Here is a 22,773-nt window from a genome sequence, read left to right on the forward strand (position 1 = left end):
AAATCGGTGAGTTTCCATAATATGTCGGTGCGCTGTTCCTTTATCTCTGTTGCAAGGTCTTTCTGGGCCACCACTGCATCCTCTAGTGCAGAAATCCGTTCCTCTGCTTCCCCGACCCTGGAGGCGATATCAGTGCAAGTTTTCACCACTAGGCGCAAAGAATTCTGCATTTTGCGACACGCCCCCTGTGTGCGAATGTTCTCCTGTCTTGTGGTCTCTCGGTGAGAGATAATAGTTTGATAAATTGTCGAAAGAGTAACTTCCTCGGGAGGTTCTATTAACAAGCCAGAGGGGTTAAGAGGTATTGTTCCGCTGTTAGTTGCAGATTGATCCAGCAATATGTTCTGTATACCTGCAGCGTTTGACGGACCCTTAGGGTGGAGAGCCTTACGGACTGTGTTAACAGTGCCCACATCATTTAAATCCTTGGAAGCCTCACTAAGGCGCCAGTCCCCTGCCTCACTGTCATAATCAGACCATTCGAGTTCAGCATCAAGTTCCAGATCCTCCTCCACTGATGGTGGTCAGAGACTGAATAAAATTTATCCGTAGCCTCGGTGCTTACTGATCCCCTTGAATCGAGACCTGACTCTGGAACAATAGCTGTGCCGTTGGTGGATAGAGGATTAGGAGCTTGATCCAGATGAGAAACCGAGTGTGCATCAGGTTGTATAAATGTCTGAACTACAGTTCCCAGGATGCATTGGGCTGAAGATGTTAGTGCAGCAGCGGATGTGTCAGTTAGCTTTTGAATAGACACTGCAGCTAGATTGATATCCCCCGGAATGGGGACCGGTGCCTGCCCAGCTTTAATTAAATCCGTATTAAGTGAGTTAAGTTGCTGGGAAATATGCTGTGGGTGAGAGTCTGAAGTTGCAGTAACACTTATAGGCACTGAATCAGGGTGCTGCGTTAATACCTGTGGCTGCGGTACTAGAGACACAGTATCAGTCTCGCTATTCATTTCCTTACCGGCAGAAGTCTGTGGCGTCTGCTTTCCTTTACCAAAAGTCTTCTGCTTCTGTAAAGAAAGATTGAACAGGTCCGGAAGCGTCTGGGTCTGTTGCTTCTTCTCCGCCGTATTCTGCCCCTTTTTAGATACTGGAGGCGGTGGAATACTGATAGAGGAAGGCGGGGGTGGCGGGGACTTAGAGACGGTTCGCTTCTCGAGAATCGAAGCCGAGCCGGGAGCCGGGTTTTTTAATTCCCCTTCACCTGCATTCCGTGCGGAGCTGCGCGTCTTCGAGGCGGCTGCTGCGCCTTTCACTGCGGTCTTCGGTGGCATTCCTGCTGTAAGCCTTTGCTTCTGGGTGCGGCTAAACGGCAAGGGATAGCCTCGCCAGATACCTCCTGCCGTCAGCCGCGCGGGAGAATGAAGAACAGCCCGCCAGCTCCACTGCGCCTTGGTGAAGAGACGCCGTCTCAGGTACTCCAAACTGGAGGTGAGCGCCATACACGTAGGAAACGGCCAGGCAAGTGGTTTAGTAAAGCAGAATTTTAAATCGTGTTGCCCGGGATGGGATAATCAAGGCGGGAAGCGATAGGGGTCCGGGAGAGCTCGCCACCAACCTACTCAGCCGAGGTCACGGCCGCCATCTTGCTCTTGCACTCATGGGATTCTTATGAAAAGAAATGTCATGGGAGTAGTGAAAAAACACATGGAATGTGGGAAATGCATGCACATTCATGGAGCACTTTAAAGAAAAGAAAGGTTCACAGTTAACAGAAGCTTGTGGAAGGATAAAAGGAGCCAGTTAGAGAGTTGGTAAAAAGGCTACGGTCCACAGGATGGAAAAAAATAGTTGGGCAGGCTAAATCAAATAAAATCATCTTTAAGAATGCAAACAAATACTCATGACAAAACTATAAGACAATGGAAAGCAATGGGCGTAATTGCTTTCCTGGTCAGCTAATAACATTTCCCCAATAACTCCACTAAAATCAGACAGCTACACTGTCTTTCACGATTCGATCTAAAGAGGTATTAATCACAATATTTTAGCTTAGTAACATTTCCTTGGCATCAACAACGTGATTCATGACAACAAATGCTGCATTATATGTGAAAACTTAATTTACTGATAAATCCATCACCGTCTTTGATGATGCATTTCAAAAAAAGGAGGCAGGTCATGCTAATAAATAAAGAAGCGATTAGGCGAAGAATTGATAGGAATGTTAATTAATACCACGCATGTATTTACTATTTTCAGTGTGGTAAATTACAACACAGTCTTACAACATTCATACTTATCACATATAGTAATGTCATTCTATGTGTTTTTTCTTACCCACACAGGTTTTATTAAAAGTATAGAATTGATTTGTTTCCAAACTTAACATCCTAACAAATATAATAATATTAAAGTAAACACATTACAAAAATGACATTGTTTCACGTTTTCAAAGTGGAACATATATGCTTGCAGCAAATATGGTGCCAACATTTAGCTAATAAAGAAGGTCAGAATGTAATTTTTTCATCTTATCAATATAATATAGGTTTCAGTCATGAAATTAATTGTTGAAAAAATACATTCCAGGACACATTGTATTGTAAACAATGAGTTTCTTATAAAAACAGTGCAAATGATATAAATACCAGCATCCACTATTTTGAAATACGTTAATGTCAGCTTCTGAGTTGACAATGTGACCCTGAAGCAATACACAATTGAGAAAACTACAGTGCCATCTAGGAGCCAAAGTCAGTAAACACAGCGTATTGATAAATAACATAAAGAACCAAAGATATGAACCAGACATCAAAATTCCCCCTCTTTTAAAAATAGAACAATTACATATGATATTTCCTTCTAATTGTTCCTAACAGATTTATCATATCCTGAGCCAACAACTAAGAATTCTTACTGAAACTGCAAGGAGAAAGTTAAACCCTATCTTTTAACTTCAGAAGCCTGCATTTGAATAAATAAACAAAACCTATGGTAAAATAGAATAAAAAGGAGAATACAAACCAAATAAACATTAATAAGAACAATCACAAATGTTTTACAACCACAAGCAAGTACATACAAATTACATATATAAATATTTTCTCCAACTAATCCTGAAGATTTTTTTAAATTAACAAATAAAAAGTAAAAAGCAAATTTGATTCAAGATTAATGTAAATATTCCTTATTTCTGGCAAAATCTGAAAATTCTTACTACAAAGAACTATTCAAAAATAAAATCTTATTGAAAACTGACTATCTGAGTGACTGAAGATCGGTAAGATGCAAAACAGTATATCGATAAGGATAACAAATCAAGTAGTAAAATAAAACAGTAAAAATTTGATTTATTCATTTTATACAGGTAAATATGGAAAACCTTCAAAGAGCAAACTATGTTTTTTCTAAAAGGGCAAATCAATTACTCAAACATGGGGGATACATTTATTGTATGGAGCGGCAAAGTAAACCAAGGGCTCATTGGAGATGTGTGAATTACTTTTAAACTTGTTGCAAAGGCAGAGCGGTTACCAAAGGCTATTTTGCAAAACGGACACGTGAGCATAAACACTCTGCCTCTGCAAAAGAGTTAGACGTAAAAGAGAATATACAATAAATAATGATCTGCTGAGCCACCTCTAATGAACCCTGTGGTTCAGTTCTAAGAGAGGTAGCAATAAATATCTGCATAAACATTGCCGGAGATATGGCCTCTATCCCAAATTTAAAAGGAATGAATAGTAGAAACAATCTTTCTTACATTTCAATGGCTTAATCGAATTCATGAAAGGAATATAGCAGTTTCACAAGGAAACACTTGAGGAATATAATAAAATGTATTTAACAAAAAACAACATACAAGTAATGCAGAGATACAAATGGGATTAGTAGTAATTTAACACAATTAATTAAGAGCAATGGTATCATAAATAGAGTTAGTAAAAAATATACCCAAATTATTTATGTTAGAAGGAGCCCAACAAAACCCAGTAACCTCAGACAATTGGTTGGTGCAAAATTTGTTTAAGGGGAGAACATCAGTTTTATCAGTATTAATTGTATACCCTGAAACTTCCAAAAAGGAATTATTCTTTTGTAAAAGATGTGGTAAAGAAGTATGTGAATTGGATTGCAATCACCTCCCACCAAAAGTTATTGATCAGTAAACTCAAAAGATTTTGAGAGAGATCCGACCAAAAAATATAGCCATGCTGTGTGGGGCCATATATATTACATGTGGTATTTTGTATTTTATTAATAGTCAATTTAGCAGCAGCCATCCATCTCCCTTTATTATGAATGTATTGTGACCAAATACCTACATCTAAGTGTTTTTTAAGAAAACAACAGTCTTGTTTTTCTTTTGAAATGCAGGAGAGACGAGGACCTTCCTCACCCAACCTAGTTTAAGTTTCAGAAAAAACGTAATCCTTTATTTTTTATATTTCAAGACAACACTCTGAATTTTGAAAAAATAGCGCATATCTACTACAAGGTCTGCAAAATGTTGCTCAGATACGAACAGGAACAAACGACCATGTCATGCAATGGAAAGTGTAGCGAAGATAGAAATTGTGATCTCCAAGTAGGAAAGACAACAAAATAGATAAAGAAGAGCAGAAAAAGAGGAAAGGAAAATATTGATAACTGGACAGAGAAAACAGTACACATCAAGAAGATGATGATTGAGTAAATGACCTGTGGAAAAAACACAAAAATGGGAAATTGAGACAGCACATGATGGAGATTACACAACCAGGGACTCACAGGTACAGCGATGAGGTAACATAGGAGACAGTAGGGCAACATAAAGAAAGGATGAATGTAGCAAATTTGCAATCAGGGCCAGACTGAGAGATAAAACCAGTCCCCTCACTGCAGTCAGTCTCAGGCAGCTCCATTCGCCTGCACTAAGGCTTGTATTTTCATTGTACTTCGCTGCTGGAATTACTGTGACCCATCTAAGCCTATAGTGAGAGCGGATCCAATAGGTGAAAATTAGCCTCCTGGCCTCCAACCCACAGGAGAAATGTCAGATGCCCAATATGGCCAGTTTGGCCCTGCCTGCAATGAAAATAAAGAGCATATGCCTCCATGAATTTGTAAATATGACCAACTAATTAAGCATCAGTCTAAGAAGTGGAGGGCCTAGAATGTTCCATTGATTTACCCTTCTTGTCATAGATAAATCTTTTAAGCAAAGCTGGATCCTCATATGTTTTGGTGTGGTTGTTATAAGTCACTTTAAAGTAACATGGATGAAGCAACCCATGATTAGCTGGCAGAGAATGAAAAACTGGGCAAAGATCTCAAAATTGCTTTAGTCTCTTAGCTGTTTATTTTGCTATATCTTGCGAGAGAACCACTAGGGGACTAACCCAAGACAGACGTGTTTTCTCTTTGCTGCATTGTGAGTCATAAGAAGATCAGTAAATTGAAAAAAGTAAATGATAAACCCTCTTGGTTTAGTAGCCATGTTAGAGTGCCTATTTCTTGAGCCGGTCTATGAGCTCTTTGAATATTGATCTCGTTGTTTCTGGCAAGTCAAGTAATTTAGGAAGAAAAGACAAAACAAGAGATATCGGATCACTGCCTTCAATGTCCTCTGGTAAGCCATTAATTCGTAAATTATTCCTCATATTTCTATTTTCTAAATCCTCTGTAATTCTTTTAAGAGTATTGATTCCCTTCTGCTTTGAATTGATTGTATTAACGGTATCTTAAATTTCACTAAGGGGTTGACTATAATGGCGCTTGGAAAGGTTCTCAACTGGATTCAGATTCAGCTAATCTGATTCGGAACCTATGTTTCCGACCGAATTGGATACATGTCTGACTGACCAATAACGATACAAGGAAACTGTTTGGGCTGTCTCAATTGGTTCCGATCGGCATTCAGACATCCAAAGTTGTTCGGAGCTGAATCGTACAGCTCTATGGACACTGTTTCCAGACGAGCATTTACGATGTCCAAATCCGACAGCTGTTCGAAATCGGTTTGTCTGACATGAAACAGCTGTCATAATCTGTCTTCAGGGGCCTTTAGCAGGCCCCCTTCACCCGTTGGCCTCTAGAAAGGGCCCATGGGTGCCCATCACATAGTTCAAGGTTTTCCCCAACCACCCCTTTTTGCAGTGGGAGCATGTGTACTCGTTCGGAACACATGCTCCCATTGAAGTCAATGCAAATCCGACTGAATAATGTTCAGAAGCATTGTAATTGGTCGGTCAGACTCGCAGAACCCTATTCGTTCGGAAATAATTCTGAGACCGATTCAGTCGGAAGACTTTCCGAACTACAGCATAATCATCCCCTAAGTTATTGTTCCATATCCAGGATCCTTTTATCCAGACCACTTGTGATATAGTGACTGTAGACATTTGTTCCTCAATATAAGGATGAAATGCTTGTATTTACTCCAATAACAGGTCCATGGCAATAGAAGGGGATGGGGCGTTTGGAGAAAGAGGGTCCTGCTTTTGACGTTTAGTAGCTGGTAAAGAAGTCAAAGACTTGGAGGAAGAGATCATTTTAGAAATGGCAGAAGACATACCTCTTCTTTGGTAGTAAGAGGATCATCCATTATGGAGTGTGAGCCAGAGGAATCAGTAAGGTCTTGATTAGAAGGAGTACTTTTGTCAGTAAGCTTAAGGTGTCTGGTCATCCCCATAAATTGCTTATAGCAGTACAAAGATATTGGGTGAACCCTGAATCTGAAATCCGATGTGCATAAAAGGACCATAAAAATCACCAGAATTACTGATACTGGCTTAGACTATTAACAGACTGGAAGAAATTATTGAATTAGCCTAGCATTGCTCAATAGTAGGAAACAAAATGTAAAAATGTGTGGCCTGAATGCTGAAGAAACCATGTGAGCATATGTCAACATTATTTGAAGGAGTATGCCATATTTGAGTGAACGTGTTGAAAAAAGATGAGAAAAAAGGACGGCCACCTGAAAAAGAAGATGGGGCAGTAGCTCCTGATACCTCAGGGAAGAAGCCTCAGCTAGAGAAAGCACATGTATGCGCCACTACAGGTTCAGAAACAATTCCCCTGTGGTGCCCTGGTTCATAAGGACAAACATGTTGAAGAAAAGGAGCTATTATGCAGCCGTTGCCAGCTGAAGAGATATTAAGGAGTCACCGCATCACTGGAGCTCTGTGGGTAGGCCATCTCATGTGATGTCAAAGCCACGTCCCCACAGCCAAAACAACCTAATACCTAAGTGACATTGATATTCCTTCTGAATAGAAAACTTCAGCCATAAACAATTCCTTCTCTATGATTTACAAAAACGAACTAAATACTGTTCTAACATTTGCAACACTTTATAACACTACCAGTCTAGAAAATATGGAAATCTGGATGATGGGTGGATTGTTTAAAACCACACCCCATCCATGAACTCAGGTTTACACTATACATGGTAAAATACACAATGCCTCTTATTTATGCTTTATTGCCAGACAAGCAGTCCTCAACTTACATTAAATTTTTATCAGTCATAAAGATAAAACAATGAATAAAAGGCCTAGGAAAATAATAATTGGTTTCAACTTGCCATGACAATCACTAATAATAAAGTTTATTCTGAAACTAATATACAAGGATGTTTTTCTTTTCATTTGTTTCAGGACTTATGGAAAATAATCGATGACTGACAATAGATAACAGTATAAGGCAAAAAGGGTAACTTTTTAACCTCCTGAACATGTCGAATAATACTACACTGCTACTGTGCAATCAGACTATAAGAAATTAGGAACTATTATCACAATTACTAAATTACTTTGAAGAATCATGGATTGCCCATCTAAATAGGTTGGGTTGTAAAAGAAAACCATGTTGCCATATTGAATGGTTGAACTGTTATTTGACCTACATAGAAGGTAGTGAGAAAACAAACAATGCTATTAAGTGTGGGCATGATCCTTTTCCAATACGAAAACACCACCATAATTTCTACCATTTCCTGGATATTTTGAAAAAGAAGTAACATTTCTATGAAATGAGACAGGCACAATCTTTTACAGGTAATCTGCAGCTCAAAGTCTGTAAAAAATAAAAGAAACGAATGACAGGCTTCTTTAAAAAAATCAGCAATTGGGAATGTTTGAGTTACAGACTAACTGGAAGATATTGAATACATGCTACATTACTAAAACAAAATAACAAAGATTATCATTTATAAAACAGACTATACACTCATTTCCTTTTATGACATAAACATAATTGGCACCAATAGTATCATTTCCATCCTCAGTAATATGTATTTTCTAGCACCTAAATTAAAAAAAGTACTAAATAGACATGGATCTTACCTGGGGCAGATTTCCTTATTTTGTTGTCAGTAAAATGTTACATTATTTTATTAACACCCTATGGCAATCAAAATATAAATCCACAAAGTAAAACTCGAATTCCCAGAAAAGAAAATTAAATCCATTCATCATTCCATAAAAGCCCAAATAACATTAGCAATGGGTAAAAGATGTAGGAAGGTAAATTTAAATGGGGTAGAATAACTAACACCCATCTACATCTATCCAAGGTCAATCAACTGAATAAGTTCCTCAAACAAAACAACTAGGAAAGCAAACATAACATTTTTAGAAAAAAGGTATTAAACATACTAACAAATAGGTTGAAAAAGCTTACTTAGAATAACACATTTAAAGTAAAACTACCCCATCACACCTCCATTAGACTCTCCTTACGAAAATATCTATACCTATCATTTTATAATCTAAACACATAAAGCTCTTATCTGACTGGCATAGCTACAATCCTGCATCCTTGAAAAAACCTGGACTATATATATATATATATATATATATATATATATATATACATATATATATATCTCACAACACCCTCCTCCTTCCAAAAGAGCAGAGGCCACGACGGGGGACAGTATGGAAGCAACTTTATTCTGACATTAATGGCAAATGCATTTTGGCATGATATTGCCTTCCTCAGCGCCCAAGTCTTCAAGAGGCTCCCATCGTGATAATGTTCCAGTCCTGCAGCCTTTTGTATTCAAGTGAAGTAGGCTCCGCCCCAAACGATGTAATCCCACCTGTTGCAGCTCCCGATGTTGTCGCAGACTGCAACGCCCAGAATGCATCACTCTGCTTCCAGGTAGGTGATGTATGGAGAGTGTAGAACTGGCTGGTCGGGCAGAATGCGGAACTCCGATGGTATAGGAAGCCCAATTTTCCTGTTTGACATCAGAACTTAGTGCCCCCTTATGTCCCCACAACGCTTCAGCCCCAAAGCACAGGAACATCCTCAGCGGGGGCAGCAATGTAAATACATGCCGCCCAGTGTGAGGCAGAATCTCCTCACAACCGCACTGTCCGTTCCCAATCCTCGTGGCGGGCCCAGGCCAATCCAGTCCCCTGGAAAAACCAAAAATTGCCGAAACAAAAACCAGTAGGGTCCGGGCCAACTTGCAAAGCGGGGGGCCTCCAAACTGCATTACTGGCCAGCGCAGAAAATACCACAACACCCTCCTCTTTCCGAAAGAGCAGAGGCCACAATGGGGGACAGTATGGAAGCATCTTTATTCTGACATTAATGCCGAAAGCATTTCGGCATGATATTGCCTTCCTCAGCGCCCAAGTCTTCAGGAGGCTCCCATGGTGATAATGTTCCAGTCCTGTAGCCTTTTGTATTTAAGTGAAGTAGGCTACGCCCCAAATGATGTAATCCCACCTGTTGCAGCTCCCGATGTTGTAGCGAGCTGCAACGCCCAGAATGCATCACTCTGCTTCCAGGTAGGTGATGTGTGGAGAGTGTAGACCGGCTGGTCGGGCGGAATGCGGGACTCCGATGGTATAGGCAGCCCAATTTTCCTGCTTGACATCAGAACTTAGCGCCTCTTTATGTCCCCGCACCGCTTCAGCCCAGAAGCACAGGAACATCTTCGGCGGGGGCAGCGATGTAAATACATGCTGCCCAGTGTGAGGAGGAATCTCCTCACAACCACACTGTCTGTTCACAATCCTCGTAGCGGGCCCAGGCCAATCCAGTCCCCTGGAAAAACCAAAAATTGCCGAAACAAAAACCAGTAGGGTCCGGGCCAACTTGCAAAGTGGGGGCCTCCAAACTGCATTACTGGCCAACGCAGCACATAACACAACACCCTCCTCCTTCCTAAAGAGCAGAGGCCACAACAGGGAACAGTATGGAAGCATCTTTATTCTGACATTAATGCCGAATGCATTTCGGCATGATATTGCCTTCCTCAGCGTCCAAGTCTTCAGGAGGCTCCCATCGTGATAATGTTCCAGTCCTGCAGCCTTTTGTATTCAAGTGAAGTAGGCTCCGCCCCAAACGATGTAATCCCACCTGTTGCAGCTCCCGATGTAGTCACAGACTGCAACGCCCAGAATGCATCACTCTGCTTCCAGGTAGGTGATGTGTGGAGAGTGTAGAACCAGCTGGTTGGGCGGAATGTGGAACTCCGATGGTATAGGAAGCCCAATTTTCCTGCTTGACATCAGAACTTAGTGCCCCCTTATGTCCCCGCACCGCTTCAGCCCCAAAGCACAGGAACATCCTCAGCGGGGGCAGCAATGTAAATACATGCCGCCCAGTGTGAGGCAGAATCTCCTCACAACCGCACTGTCCATTCCCAATCCTCGTGGCGGGCCCAGGCCAATCCAGTCCCCTGGAAATACCAAAAATTGCCGAAACAAAAACCAGTAGGGTCCGGGCCAACTTGCAAAGCGGGGGGCCTCCAAACTGCATTACTGGCCAGCGCAGCAAATAACACAACACCCTCCTCCTTCCGAAAGTGCAGAGGCGACAATGGGGGACAATTTGGAAGCATCTTTATTCTGACAATAACGGCAAATGCATTTCGGCATGATATTGCCTCCCTCAGCGCCCAAGTCTTCAGGAGGCTCCCATGGTGATAATGTCCCAGTCCTGTATCCTTTTGTATTCAAGTGAAGTAGGCTACGCCTCAAAGGATGTAATCCCACCTGTTGCAGCTCCCGATGTTGTCGGGAACTGCAACGCCCAGAATGCATCACTCTGCTTCCAGGTAGGTGATGTGTGGAGAGTGTAGACCGGCTGGTCGGGCAGAATGCGGGACTCCGATGGTATAGGCAGCCCAATTTTCCTGCTTGACATCAGAACTTAGCCCCTCCTTATGTCCCCGCACCGCTTCAGCCCCGAAGCACAGGAACATCTTCGGCGGGGGCAGCGATGTAAATACATGCTGCCCAGTGTGAGGAGGAATCTCCTCACAACCACACTGTCCGTTCCCAATCCTCATGGCGGGCCCAGGCCAATCCAGTACCCTGGAAACACCAAAAATTGCCGAAACAAAAACTAGTAGGGTCCGGGCCAACTTGCAAAGTGGGGGCCTCCAAACTGCGTTACTGGCCAACGCAGCACATAACACAACACCCTCCTCCTTCCGAAAGAGCAGAGGCCACAACAGGGAACAGTATGGAAGCATCTTTATTCTGACATTAATGGCGAATGCATTTCGGCATGATATTGCCTTCCTCAGCATCCAAGTCTTCAGGAGGCTCCCATTGTGATAATGTTCCAGTCCTGCAGCCTTTTGTATTCAAGTCAAGTAGGCTCCGCCCCAAACGATGTAATCCCACCTGTTTATATATATATAAAAAGTAAAATTGACAATGGCAAAAATAAAAAAAGGACAGTTTATCATATAGGAATTAATAAAAAAAACATGATAAATAAGTTTGTAAAAATGTTACATAGTGTTCAAGCATTATAAAATGTAAAAAATATAAAAAGATATATAAAAAATTTTTAAGACATGAAAGATTTTTTTAATATGCTTATTTCTTTTAGAAGATAAATTTTTAAAAGAAATGTGTCTGTTATTCCTTTTGATTAATTTTCTATTCATAAAACGTGTGTGTTATTTATTCATTTTATTAAAAAATTAAGCTGTTTTAAAATTGGAGTGTTAAATAAATTAAATAACAAAAATATATTTCAATAAAAAAGATATTTATAAAGAAAATGAAAAAATTAATAAATGCCTACACTCAAAAATATCCTGAAAATTAAACACTCCTAATGCTAATGCCTTAAAACTCTTAAACCGATCTCTGAAAAAGATAAAAACATATATATTAACAAATTAATGTGAAAATTTTAACATTAAAAAATCATGCACAAATAAATACCCACATCCCCTAAAAAAACATGAAATCACTCCCTGCCCAGAAGCATCTTCATCTTCCTCCTAGAACTGAAAAAATAAATAACAAAAATAAAGAAATTAACAACAAAACATTAAATAATCAAAATTTTAAAATAAATATCACCAGACCCTCCCAAAAAACACTTAAATAAAAACACTCACTGCTCTAACCCCAAACAGCTTTACTGCCTGCTCCTATATACATAAACAAACAAAACCCAATAAAAAATAGAAGATAATTTAAAACGTTTACATAAAGAATATAAACCAACATCCTTAAAATAAACACCCACCCCCGAAAACTAACCCCACCCACCCTAATATCCTAGAACTCTAACATTCTGCTCCACGAACCATAAGGAGAAACCATTATAGATCACTCCTACAATAAAGACACTATATTAAAATAGAATAAAGAAAGAACATTATTTTTTTAAATCAATAAACCAGTAAACCAAATACCCATATCACACTAAAATAATCCCAAAATTAAAACACCCCACCCCAATCTCCTAAAAACCTTACATCTCCTTCCTAGAACCATAAAGAGAAAAAAGTATAAAACTTATAAATCAATGCAGGATTATAACAAAAACTAAGAACTCTCAAACAAAGAATAAATACCCACACACCATTCTCTTTCCTTTTGTGGGGGGGAGGGGCTAAACCAACCCTGCCCCCTTTAATCCCAGCACCAACCTACCAACTCTTATCAACACATACCTGTAAAATATATCGCTACTTACTGATGCATAGTAAAAGCTATGTGTGGTAAAGATACTAGTGGTAAAGACAATTATGTGCTAAAGTCTGTGTGGCAAAAGTACCTTGTGGTATAGACTGCATTTAAAAAACGTAATTTACCTAGTAATAATATTTATTCGGCTGACATTAAATGAGAAGAGCAATTTTACATACACTTCACACTCTCTGCAGTTACATTGTAAGCAATAAGCACTAACTTGTCATTCAGTACAGCAGTAAGCAAGTTCCCCCTTCCTAACTGAGGATGTACTTATTTATCTCTCATGTATATATAACATGCGGCGGGGGGCCTGAGTTACAGCACAAAGCCACAGGACATTTGGTGTAGGAAGATGAAATGGATGGCAAATGATCACGAAGGGCTCTCATGATGAATACACCAAAATCCCTCAGAGACTATGGGATGCCAGAATGGTGATAACAAGGACAGAAGGTGGATATGAATAGTTACGTTTTCAGTTAATGGTGCAATGGGATGCAGTCTTGATATTCTGATTGTAGCTGATGGTAGCCCCCATAAGAAAGACATATTGCAGCTTGTAATTTTGTAATTCAACATCCACATTTTAGTATTAACTTTGTACACAGAAGCACCTACTCTCTAGAGCTCACTGCCATAGAAACTGAAATAGCAAGCAAACCTACTTCTGCTTAAAAAAAATAATAAAGTCCCACTGTTCCAACTAACATATTCCCTCTTAGATTCACTGTGAAAACGTTTGTGGTTCCATTATTCCAGTCTCCTCCTCCCCCTTCATCTTTCTGTATTATATTTTTTATATTATCTCTGTCACCTAAGCTTCCTATATATAAATCCCAGACAACCATCAGATGTGAGTCATGCTATATTAGTTTACAAATTAAATATATGTAAAGAACCATAAACTATGAACCAGAAAAATCATAATGGAAGACTTCAATATGTGGGATGAAAGATAAAAACAACTGTGAAATTGCTGCTCTCAGTCATGAGACACAAAATTGAAGTGATAAACCTAGCTATGCAAGTTTTGGTCAGGCCATTCACTGAACACTTCTCCAGAAAGGAGACAACCTGCCTCTTCACAACAGGATACACGCTAAACATCTAAATGTACCAATAAGGCTTAACATTAGCAACGGCAAAGCTACAAAGTATTACAGACTGGATGGAACCATGAAACTGCCTAGGAAATGTATGTAAGTATTGGTATTTATATAGCACAAACCTAGCTAGAAAGCAATGGAGTGCTATACATTAGGGCCCAGATGTAGGTAAAAAATATTTACCGATTCTTAATTACCGAATTTTACCGATTCGGTAATTAAGAATCGGTAAATATGAAGGGTGGACATGTAGGTCCATCCAGATGTGTATTTTACCGATTCGGTAAAAATCGGTATTTACCGAGTCGGTAAATACCGACCGGTAATGCTCCATTCATTCCTATGGGCTTTGAAGCCCATAGGAATGAATGGGGCATTACCGGTCGGTATTTACCGAATCGGTAAATACCGATTTTGACAAGGGTGCAGGGGGTGTCACTTTGACACCCTCTAGCACCCCCAAAAAAGGGTCGGGGCCATATGGCAGGCATACCTGCCCTAAGGGCAGGTCTGCCTGTCATATGGCACAGGTGTGCATGCACACATGTGCATGCACACCTGAATCGGTATTTCACCATCAAATTGAATGATAAAATACCCTACCTACATCTGGCCCTAGATGTGGCCAATTCTGTAGTTGGGAGTCGATCATATATTATCAAAAGCAAATGACATTTAATAACAAAATGCAAACAACAATTATATTACAAGGACACAGTGGGTGCCAGTGATAACATGTGTTTGGTGCTCTCTTAAACATGAAACACTCGTGTGATAAAAGTGATCATTTTGAGTATCAAATATACAAGAACATCACAGCTAGTTTATATCTGATTCAAAATGTTTTAATATTCCACCCCTACAGTCGATGATGTTTCAAACTCTTCAGATATGGAGACCACCATCTGTGAGCATCAAGCAGATATTCTCACTGGCACCCATTGCATCATTATAGTATTGTTTTCTATTGTATTTTGTGATTACATTTCATTTGGTTATGATATTTAATTGTTCTTTATGCTACATCATCCTTGTGTCATCAAAATTTGCTTAGATCATATATAGCAAGTAGGGATTACCAAATACATTTCTTAGGCACAGGGAGATTAAATGATTTGCCTTGAATCACACAATGCTGGGACTTAGCACTAAGACCAGGATTTGAGCCTTCATCAGCAGCTCTAACCACTAGGTCACATCTCAACCTTAATGCTTTTGTCTGAAAGACTCTCATCCTAAAACAAAGAAAGAAGTGTGAGCGGGACTAAAGTGACAAACAACTGGTACAATCCTCCAACCAGAAAAGCATGAGAAAGGGACAGGAACATCAGTGGTACCATGCAAACTCATGATGACAACAACTGCTGTCAAATTTAGAGAAGAGGCAACTGAAAATTGACCATGGAAGTCAAAAATGCCAATAATTTAAACTTCATTCAAGAAGGATCCAATTGATCTAGGGAAATCTTCAGCATTTCCTATGAAAAGGCATATCAAGGACTTCACTGTCATCCTTCAGAATAACAGCTTGTGATGTGGATTGTGAGCTAGACAGAGCTGAGTCCAGAGGGTTACCAGAAAACAGCAATGAGTACATACATAACCCATTAACTGATATAAAAGGAATACAGAGCTCAAAAGGCAGAAGCTCTCACTCCAAAAGCACAGGCAACCAGCACACTTTAGAGTAGCAAAATACTATGCAATGCCTGGAATATTGTACAGCTGCTCCTCACACGTCAGTAGGGTTCTCCAGCTGCTGATAGAAAGAAAAAATACCTGGGTGAAAAATAAATCCATGCAGGAATTAGGAATACCCGAAGAAATCAGATATGCTAAATGTTACCTCCTGAGGTCTTTCCCTTTTCCAAGTGGACCCAGAGTGCCCAACTTGTAACGGGCGAGTGTTTTCCACCGCAGAGATATCATTTTCAGCGCCTAGAGACTTTTACGGGTGATTGTGCGCTTTACAAATGTGGATTATTATTATTATTTTGGCTGATAACAGTATCATCGGAGGCAGGCATTACTAGACTAATTAGAAGGTCATTCACAAAGAGGGCCTTCGTTAAGACTATGTATAGAGGTAATAAGAGTAATAAGACTTTCATGTAAGTAATTAACAATGAGGGCTAAATTCAATAAAGCATGTAGATGCATACCTGTGACTTTCACCTATAAAATGGTATAAGTCGTACATCTGTGACTCAGGTGTAATTCACAAAACAAGAAACGTGCAAAATACACATGTTGTGATGTACAAGTGTGTAACTCGTGTATAATATTAATATGTCCTAAATTTCCAGATGACAGTACGCTTAACTTTACAATCTTGCTGGGAACTCTCCATAAATGTTATAGGAAAAGCCATACAGGTCTTCTCCGAAGACAGGTTTTAAGTCTGCAGCATCTAAACAAGGTCTTCTCTGAGTTCTTCGTTTCAAGCGAGGCAAAATTGGAGGCAAAATTAGTTTCTAATTTAGCCACCAAACTGGGATTTCATCCCTTTTCACCTCAGAAGCTTTATCGACCTGACATCCTTCAGAAAGAGACGAAACATATTTCATTCAGGCCAGGCTTTTCCTCTCATGTCTGCAATGCAGTTGTTATGTTATTTTACTTCTCTTTCTGTAGGGCAATGAACCCCAATGGGTGAGCTGCTGTCACTTTAAACCAATTTATAGCATAATATAACCTAATAAAAACAACATAGCATGAATTCCTCTTTAATGGGATCAGGGTTGTGCAATTCCAGTTTCCCGGTTTTTTGCACACCTGTAAACTTGTAACTGATCTCCAAGTGCTGTTAAATATGTTTTAAATGTGTACCAATAAGTGGCATTTTTTCATGGTGGGTGTAGAAAGGGAATATTCAGGAAATAAAAATACATTTGAGAAATTTGATTATTATCTCAATTCTGCGCATGCAGATTCTCTGTGACGTAAAGCCTGCTCATATAGGGTTAGGGAAAACCAGTGTAAGCCAGAAATTTTTGTAACTACAATACGTTGGAGTAAGCCTCGAACCTTGTAGACAACTTGTGTGTACAGATGAGAATTTCTGCAATTTTCGGTAATGGTACATGCTATACTTTTACTCTTTCATGGTGCCCCAACAAACAGTTATATTATTAAACTATGTTATATTACTTTTTAACTCACAAATGTCAACTCTAGGATAGACTCTCATCACTTCTGGACCACTTTACTTTCCAGCATACACCTTTATTGGGTACGAATCATAGTAAACGTAAAAAAATACATACACTTCAAGTCACGTTCCAAAGCAAGGACCGGATGTGTCCTCCCATTCACAAATCAGGGATGTTTAGTTTGCACACTGACTGTCTTGCAAAGGAGAGGGCATTCTACGATGCGACCTATGTACCAGTAGGTCGCATCACAAATTGTTTATTTGCAGGGGGTTGCAAAAAAGACCTGCCGTGTCAATATTAAATTGGATGGTTGCATTTTATAAACCTCTGAGAATAGTCGCCAATGCAGGAATGGAGGGATACAAAGGACAACAGGCCTCCATCCTTGTATTTCCTTTCCGAAAAACGAGAAACATTTTTTTATAGCAGCCCCAGCCCATTACAAGCACATGTGCTTCTTTTTATATATATATATAAAAAATCCGTTTAGGAAGGCTTCGGGGAGGGGGCGTTCTCCACTCAAGGCAGCTCATATCATTCACAAAGGGGAAGGCACCTTACTCTTTGCATGTCAGTTTCTAACCCAACTTTGGGGCCGGTAACTTGTCAATAGTTTGCAACTGTAGTTGCAGTCACAAAACACTGATATATTCCTTTCCAAATTGTAATAGCAGTAGAACACTATTTTCACTCGCAAAAGCACTTTTACAAATATGGGGGGAAAGATCCGAACTGTAAAAGGGCTATTGACAATAAGGAAAGTTGTTTTTCGGTCGCAAATCCTGTGATGTGGTAAATCACAGTGTTTGTGTCTTCAAAGGGGCATTTCAAAATCCGGCTCTAAATTATCCACGATTACATACCAGTTCCAAGTCCAGTGAAAAGAAATGCCTGGTGCTGACCAATATGAGAAGATTGCAAAAATATTTCCGAGAACAATCTTTTTCTTTAGTGATAGTGCATTTTTGTTTTATGACTAATCCTTGGAACATGCCAGTGGCAGAATAATCTTCGGTTTTGACTTTTTCCTTTGAATGACTCTAACCTCTATCTAATCATTATCACCAGTTATTCCACTTGCATTTGATGCAAGACATTGTTGGCCCGTGTTATGCTGCAAAGTAAAAATAATGAAATACATTGTGACTTGCACAGTTAAGTTCCTTAGATGTCATTTTAGTAAGTAACGCAGACCTTCCTGCCTCGTTTAGGAACCAATTACTAATCAGCCAAATAGGGTTTGTAAAATGCAAAGCATTCCACACTACTTAAGTAGTGGTCTGCTATCTGAACCTTTGTTATCTGACAAAAACGCGTTCAAACTCTGTGTTTGGAGGCAAGGCACCCTGTCCATAAATATTGTCTTATCTACTTAAGAGATCATGCCTGGTGAGACATGTTCAGCACAAGGTTCTAGAATTCATTGGTGCAGTCCAGCTCTGCTGGCTTTTGGAAGAGAGAACTAATGTGTTGTATTTGGATTAAGTTCAGTAAATGTTTATTAGACCATTGGTCTCTAAACAGCATGATACATATTACAATAAATAGTATAAAACATATACAAAACAATTTCTCTGTTACTTTAAAAAGGCGGTACCTTCAAGGACAATTCCTACCTCCCTCCCACAACCTAAAAATGTCATATAACAATACTCCTAAAATTGCAATAAGCAACAGTCGAGCTAACGTAAGGATAGTATTCCAACCTAAACACAATTTACTTTGAGCGTGTCCCACTATATTTCCATGCCAATTTCTATCCATTCATATTTGGTTCCAACAGAGCCGTTTTCATCGCCTTCATATATTTTGCCATGGCGATTGCGATATTAAGGTTTGGCAGTCAGTAAGTAGATTAATTGCTAGCAGGCGCTCAGATATATCATATTTTAAAAACATAGGTCGTAAAAACAATTTCAGCTGTGACACACATTTTTGGCAGTCTAGTAAAATATGTAAATTGTCGCACTTGGTACCTAATCCACAGCAACATTTACTTTTCTATTTCCATGAGATGCCCAATGGTTAACCCCTATTCTCCATCTGAGCACTTCAGCTCTTAATCCAGCATTAGGCAGTGTATCCAAATAGGGGTACCACATATCATTCTCCCAGCTATTCATCACATAATGGACTGATACTTTCTTTCTCAAGTATATCATGTCATTTTGCCTGGATACTTCTCTTCCTGCTGTTCTTAGGTCCCCATTTGAAGCTTCAACCGACAGTGTTGCCTGGTCAAATTTTACTTTTAGGCTTTTACACATTGCGCACAATTTCATTCTGATCACATTGGCCCATTTTAAGTCGCCGTGCAAAATCTCCTCTTTACACCATTGTGGCACTTTTGTAACTTCCTCCGATCCCAATCTTTTCCAAAATCTTAAAAGAGCCACTTGTACCTGTATGTTCCATGATGTCACTCCTAGCTCTAATCAGATTGCCTAGATCATAGAGGAGCCAGGCAGTGACATCAAAGGTTTTAGACATTTACCTTCCTCAATGTCCCAATTGTTCTTCCCACTCAATACAAGACTTCAGCCCCATACTGCACTTGTGGGGGTATCATTGCCTTATAGGTGTTCGGTAATGGTCTATGTGACATATCCCCATAGATTTGGCAACATTTCCTTAGCCCACATCCTGATGTATGGGCTTTGGCATTCTGGGCTACCAGATGGATGTCCCATTTTAAAGACTTTTCAAACCAAATACCAAGGAATCTGTATTCATTCACGATTTCTAATTTGCTAGGACCCATATACCAATTAAAATTCTGAGTTTTCTCCCCAAAACATAGGATTTTAGTTTTATCCATATTTACAGTCAGGTGTTTAGCCAAGCAGTATTCATTGAAGGCAGATAACTTCCTTTGCAATCCATTCTCCGTTTGGTCAAAGATTATCAAATCGTCAGCGTACAGCAAACAGGACAATTGTTTCTCATGCATTTTAGGGCTGGTGCTTCTATTCACTTCTAATGTGGCTTGGAGATCAGCCAGATATATTGCAAACAGTAAGGGGGCAATACACATACCTGCCTTAAACCATTCATAATCAATATTTTAGGTGTCAAGGCTCCGTCTGTATCTTTAATAACTTGCACCCAGTTTTGTTTGTGTAGCTCCTGGATACTTTTCAGGAGCCCCTCTGGGATATTGAATTTTCTTAAGGCCTCCCACAGGCATCTCCTATCTACTAGGTTGAATGCCGCGCGAAGTCTACGAAGAAGCAGCATAACTTCCCCTGCTTTGCCACATGACTTCCGCGCCACGCCCCACAGTGAGAAGCAGTGATCGATCGTGGATTGCCCCTTCTTAAACCCTCCTTGTTCTACTGGCACGATTGACCACTGTTCCACCCAGTCTTTCAGACTGCCCAGGATTATTTTGGAAAATACCGTTTCCCCAATATCCAGCAAGTTAATCAATCTATAGTGTTTTGCTGCTTTTCTGTCACCCTTCTTGTGGATGGGTCTAAGTACTGCTACCCTCCACTTTTCGGGAATCTTGCCTGACTCCAATATTGCCAAAAACATGCAGGAAAAAAATTCCGCCCACCAATCTTGCTGGGATTTTATGATAATTCTGGTAGGTTATCTGTACTTGCAGCACGGGTTAGGTTTAAGCTTCTTATGATTTTATTTACCTTTTCTGTTGTAAATAAAGGTTTTAGATCTACCACCACCTTCATCCAGGGACAGATATCCCCATCTACTTCTTCAGCATAAGTTCCGTATAACTCACCTAGATATTCTCCCCATGCTGCTTCCTCTACTACACAGGGCATAGCCCCGTTAGCCTGACCTGCTGCTTCCTTTATCAAATTCCAAAACTTGCGCAAGTTTTTAGATTCAATAATTTCCAGCAAGTTAACCCAGCATTTCTCTTTAAAGGCCCTTTCATATTTTTAACTAACATGTTATACTCCTTCCTCATATTACTTACATTTTTCTGCCTTATTGGATCATGTTTTTTCCTCAGGCTTCTTTCTTCTCTTCTTATTTCTCTTTTCCTGGTTAGACACTCCCCGTTAAACCAGCTCGGATGTTTGCCTTGCATTGATTGTTTAGCAGTTATGTTTGGGTCCTTACTTTTTATATCTACTTTAAGGTACTGCGCCATTTCTTTCATCTTTTCCTCTAACCAAGGTACTTTCTTAGCCCTAGCATCTTCCAAATCCACTTTCTGTTAAAATCCAGCTATCTTTTCAATATATTGCTCAGTTAGTCTTGTTGTTAGCCATTTAGGGTACTCTACTTGTTGAGGGAGAACCAATTCTCTAGAGCTTTGGAGTCCCCTTGAAATGCAAATTGCAGAATATTGTGATCACTACCATTGCAAGGAGTTATCTGAAACCCCTTGGTAAGATCAAAGTTCCACGGATGAATGAATAAATAATCAATAGGGCAAAGTTGGGAACCTATCTTGAAGGTCTACTTAGCAGGGCAGTCTGTTTCCCATCTGCCTTTTAAGTAAAACAATCCTTTTAGCCTCAAAAATGTGCCCAACTTTGCGTCTTGTTTAGAGGTAGTACAATTTGGAAACATCGCTGGGGGTATATTATTTGAGCTCAAGAGGTCTTTAAACCAACGGTCTTATCTCGAGGGGTTGAATTTATGGTTAAAATCACCCATTACAATTGTCGTAAAATTTTCAGACTTTTCACACAATGTATCTAGGTCATTTTCAAAACATCTCATTTCTATCTCATATTCTTCATTTGATCCCCATTGAATGTAGACATTTACAATTATCATGTGATCATACGCCCCTTCCGAGCCCAGCAGGTATACATCACTGACCAGTAACCATTTACAAGTCGTATTTACAATCATGGCCCTTTTTGCTATTTTGGTCAAGACAAGAGTCATAATGACCCCAGCTGGACGACCAAACCTTTTCCTTCTTGCTGGCTTATGTAGTTGTACAAAACCTTCAAATGTGGGGGTATTGTCGCATAGCCAGGTTTCCTACAAACCTACTATTTCGGCACCTCGGGCTACGGTTTTTATACTTTCTACTTTTGTCTCCCCTCCTAGCCCATTTACATTCCAAGATAACAGTTTCATGCTATGCAACACCCCTCCTCCCTAATCGACATCACTGAAACGGTCATCAACGGAATTGTGCCCATATTGGACGCCTGGCCAGCTATCATTAAAGGACCAATCACCCCAGGGTTTACCTGTCTCATGGTTCTCAACTACCATTCTCATATTTTCTCCTACCCTTCCCTTGCCTAGGATCAGACTTATCTGTCTTCTTCCCAGGCCTGAGTGACAAGCTAGAAAGGCTCTGTCCTGCTGGTTCCTCTACTCTATTTCACTAGTCGGTACCAACCTTATCCCTTCCTTTGCCATCTCATTTTCCGCCCTCACAATTGCTGTTTTTACCAAACTTGAGTACATTAGTACCCTAGTAAGTTCTCTCCCATCATTATTATTACAAAAACCTACTTGTTTTAGATTCTTTGATCCCAACCCCCTCAGACTAGGGCATTTAGAGAAGGAATATACAAGTTGGAAACGGTTTAGGGGTATAACCTGCCTGCCTTTTTTTCTCCCTCTCTCTATTTTGACAGGTTCAAAATATAGCCACAGATTATCC

At 39.8% G+C, this 22,773-nt stretch overlaps 1 protein-coding gene across 1 annotated transcript in view; it reads right to left on the reverse strand.

Annotated features, from left to right (window-relative positions):
* Nucleotides 1-1,684: 1,684 nt before the first annotated feature.
* Nucleotides 1,685-22,773, reverse strand: part of LOC144784112 (forkhead box protein C1-A-like) — a 30,770-nt gene continuing 9,681 nt past the window's right edge. The window contains exon 2 of the mRNA XM_078662793.1: nucleotides 1,685-1,694. Within this exon, the coding sequence (XP_078518919.1) occupies nucleotides 1,685-1,694 (10 nt within the window). The remainder of the gene's footprint in view (nucleotides 1,695-22,773) is intronic.

This window comes from Lissotriton helveticus, chromosome 10, assembly GCF_964261635.1.
Source record: "Lissotriton helveticus chromosome 10, aLisHel1.1, whole genome shotgun sequence".
Lineage (NCBI taxonomy): Eukaryota > Metazoa > Chordata > Amphibia > Caudata > Salamandridae > Lissotriton > Lissotriton helveticus.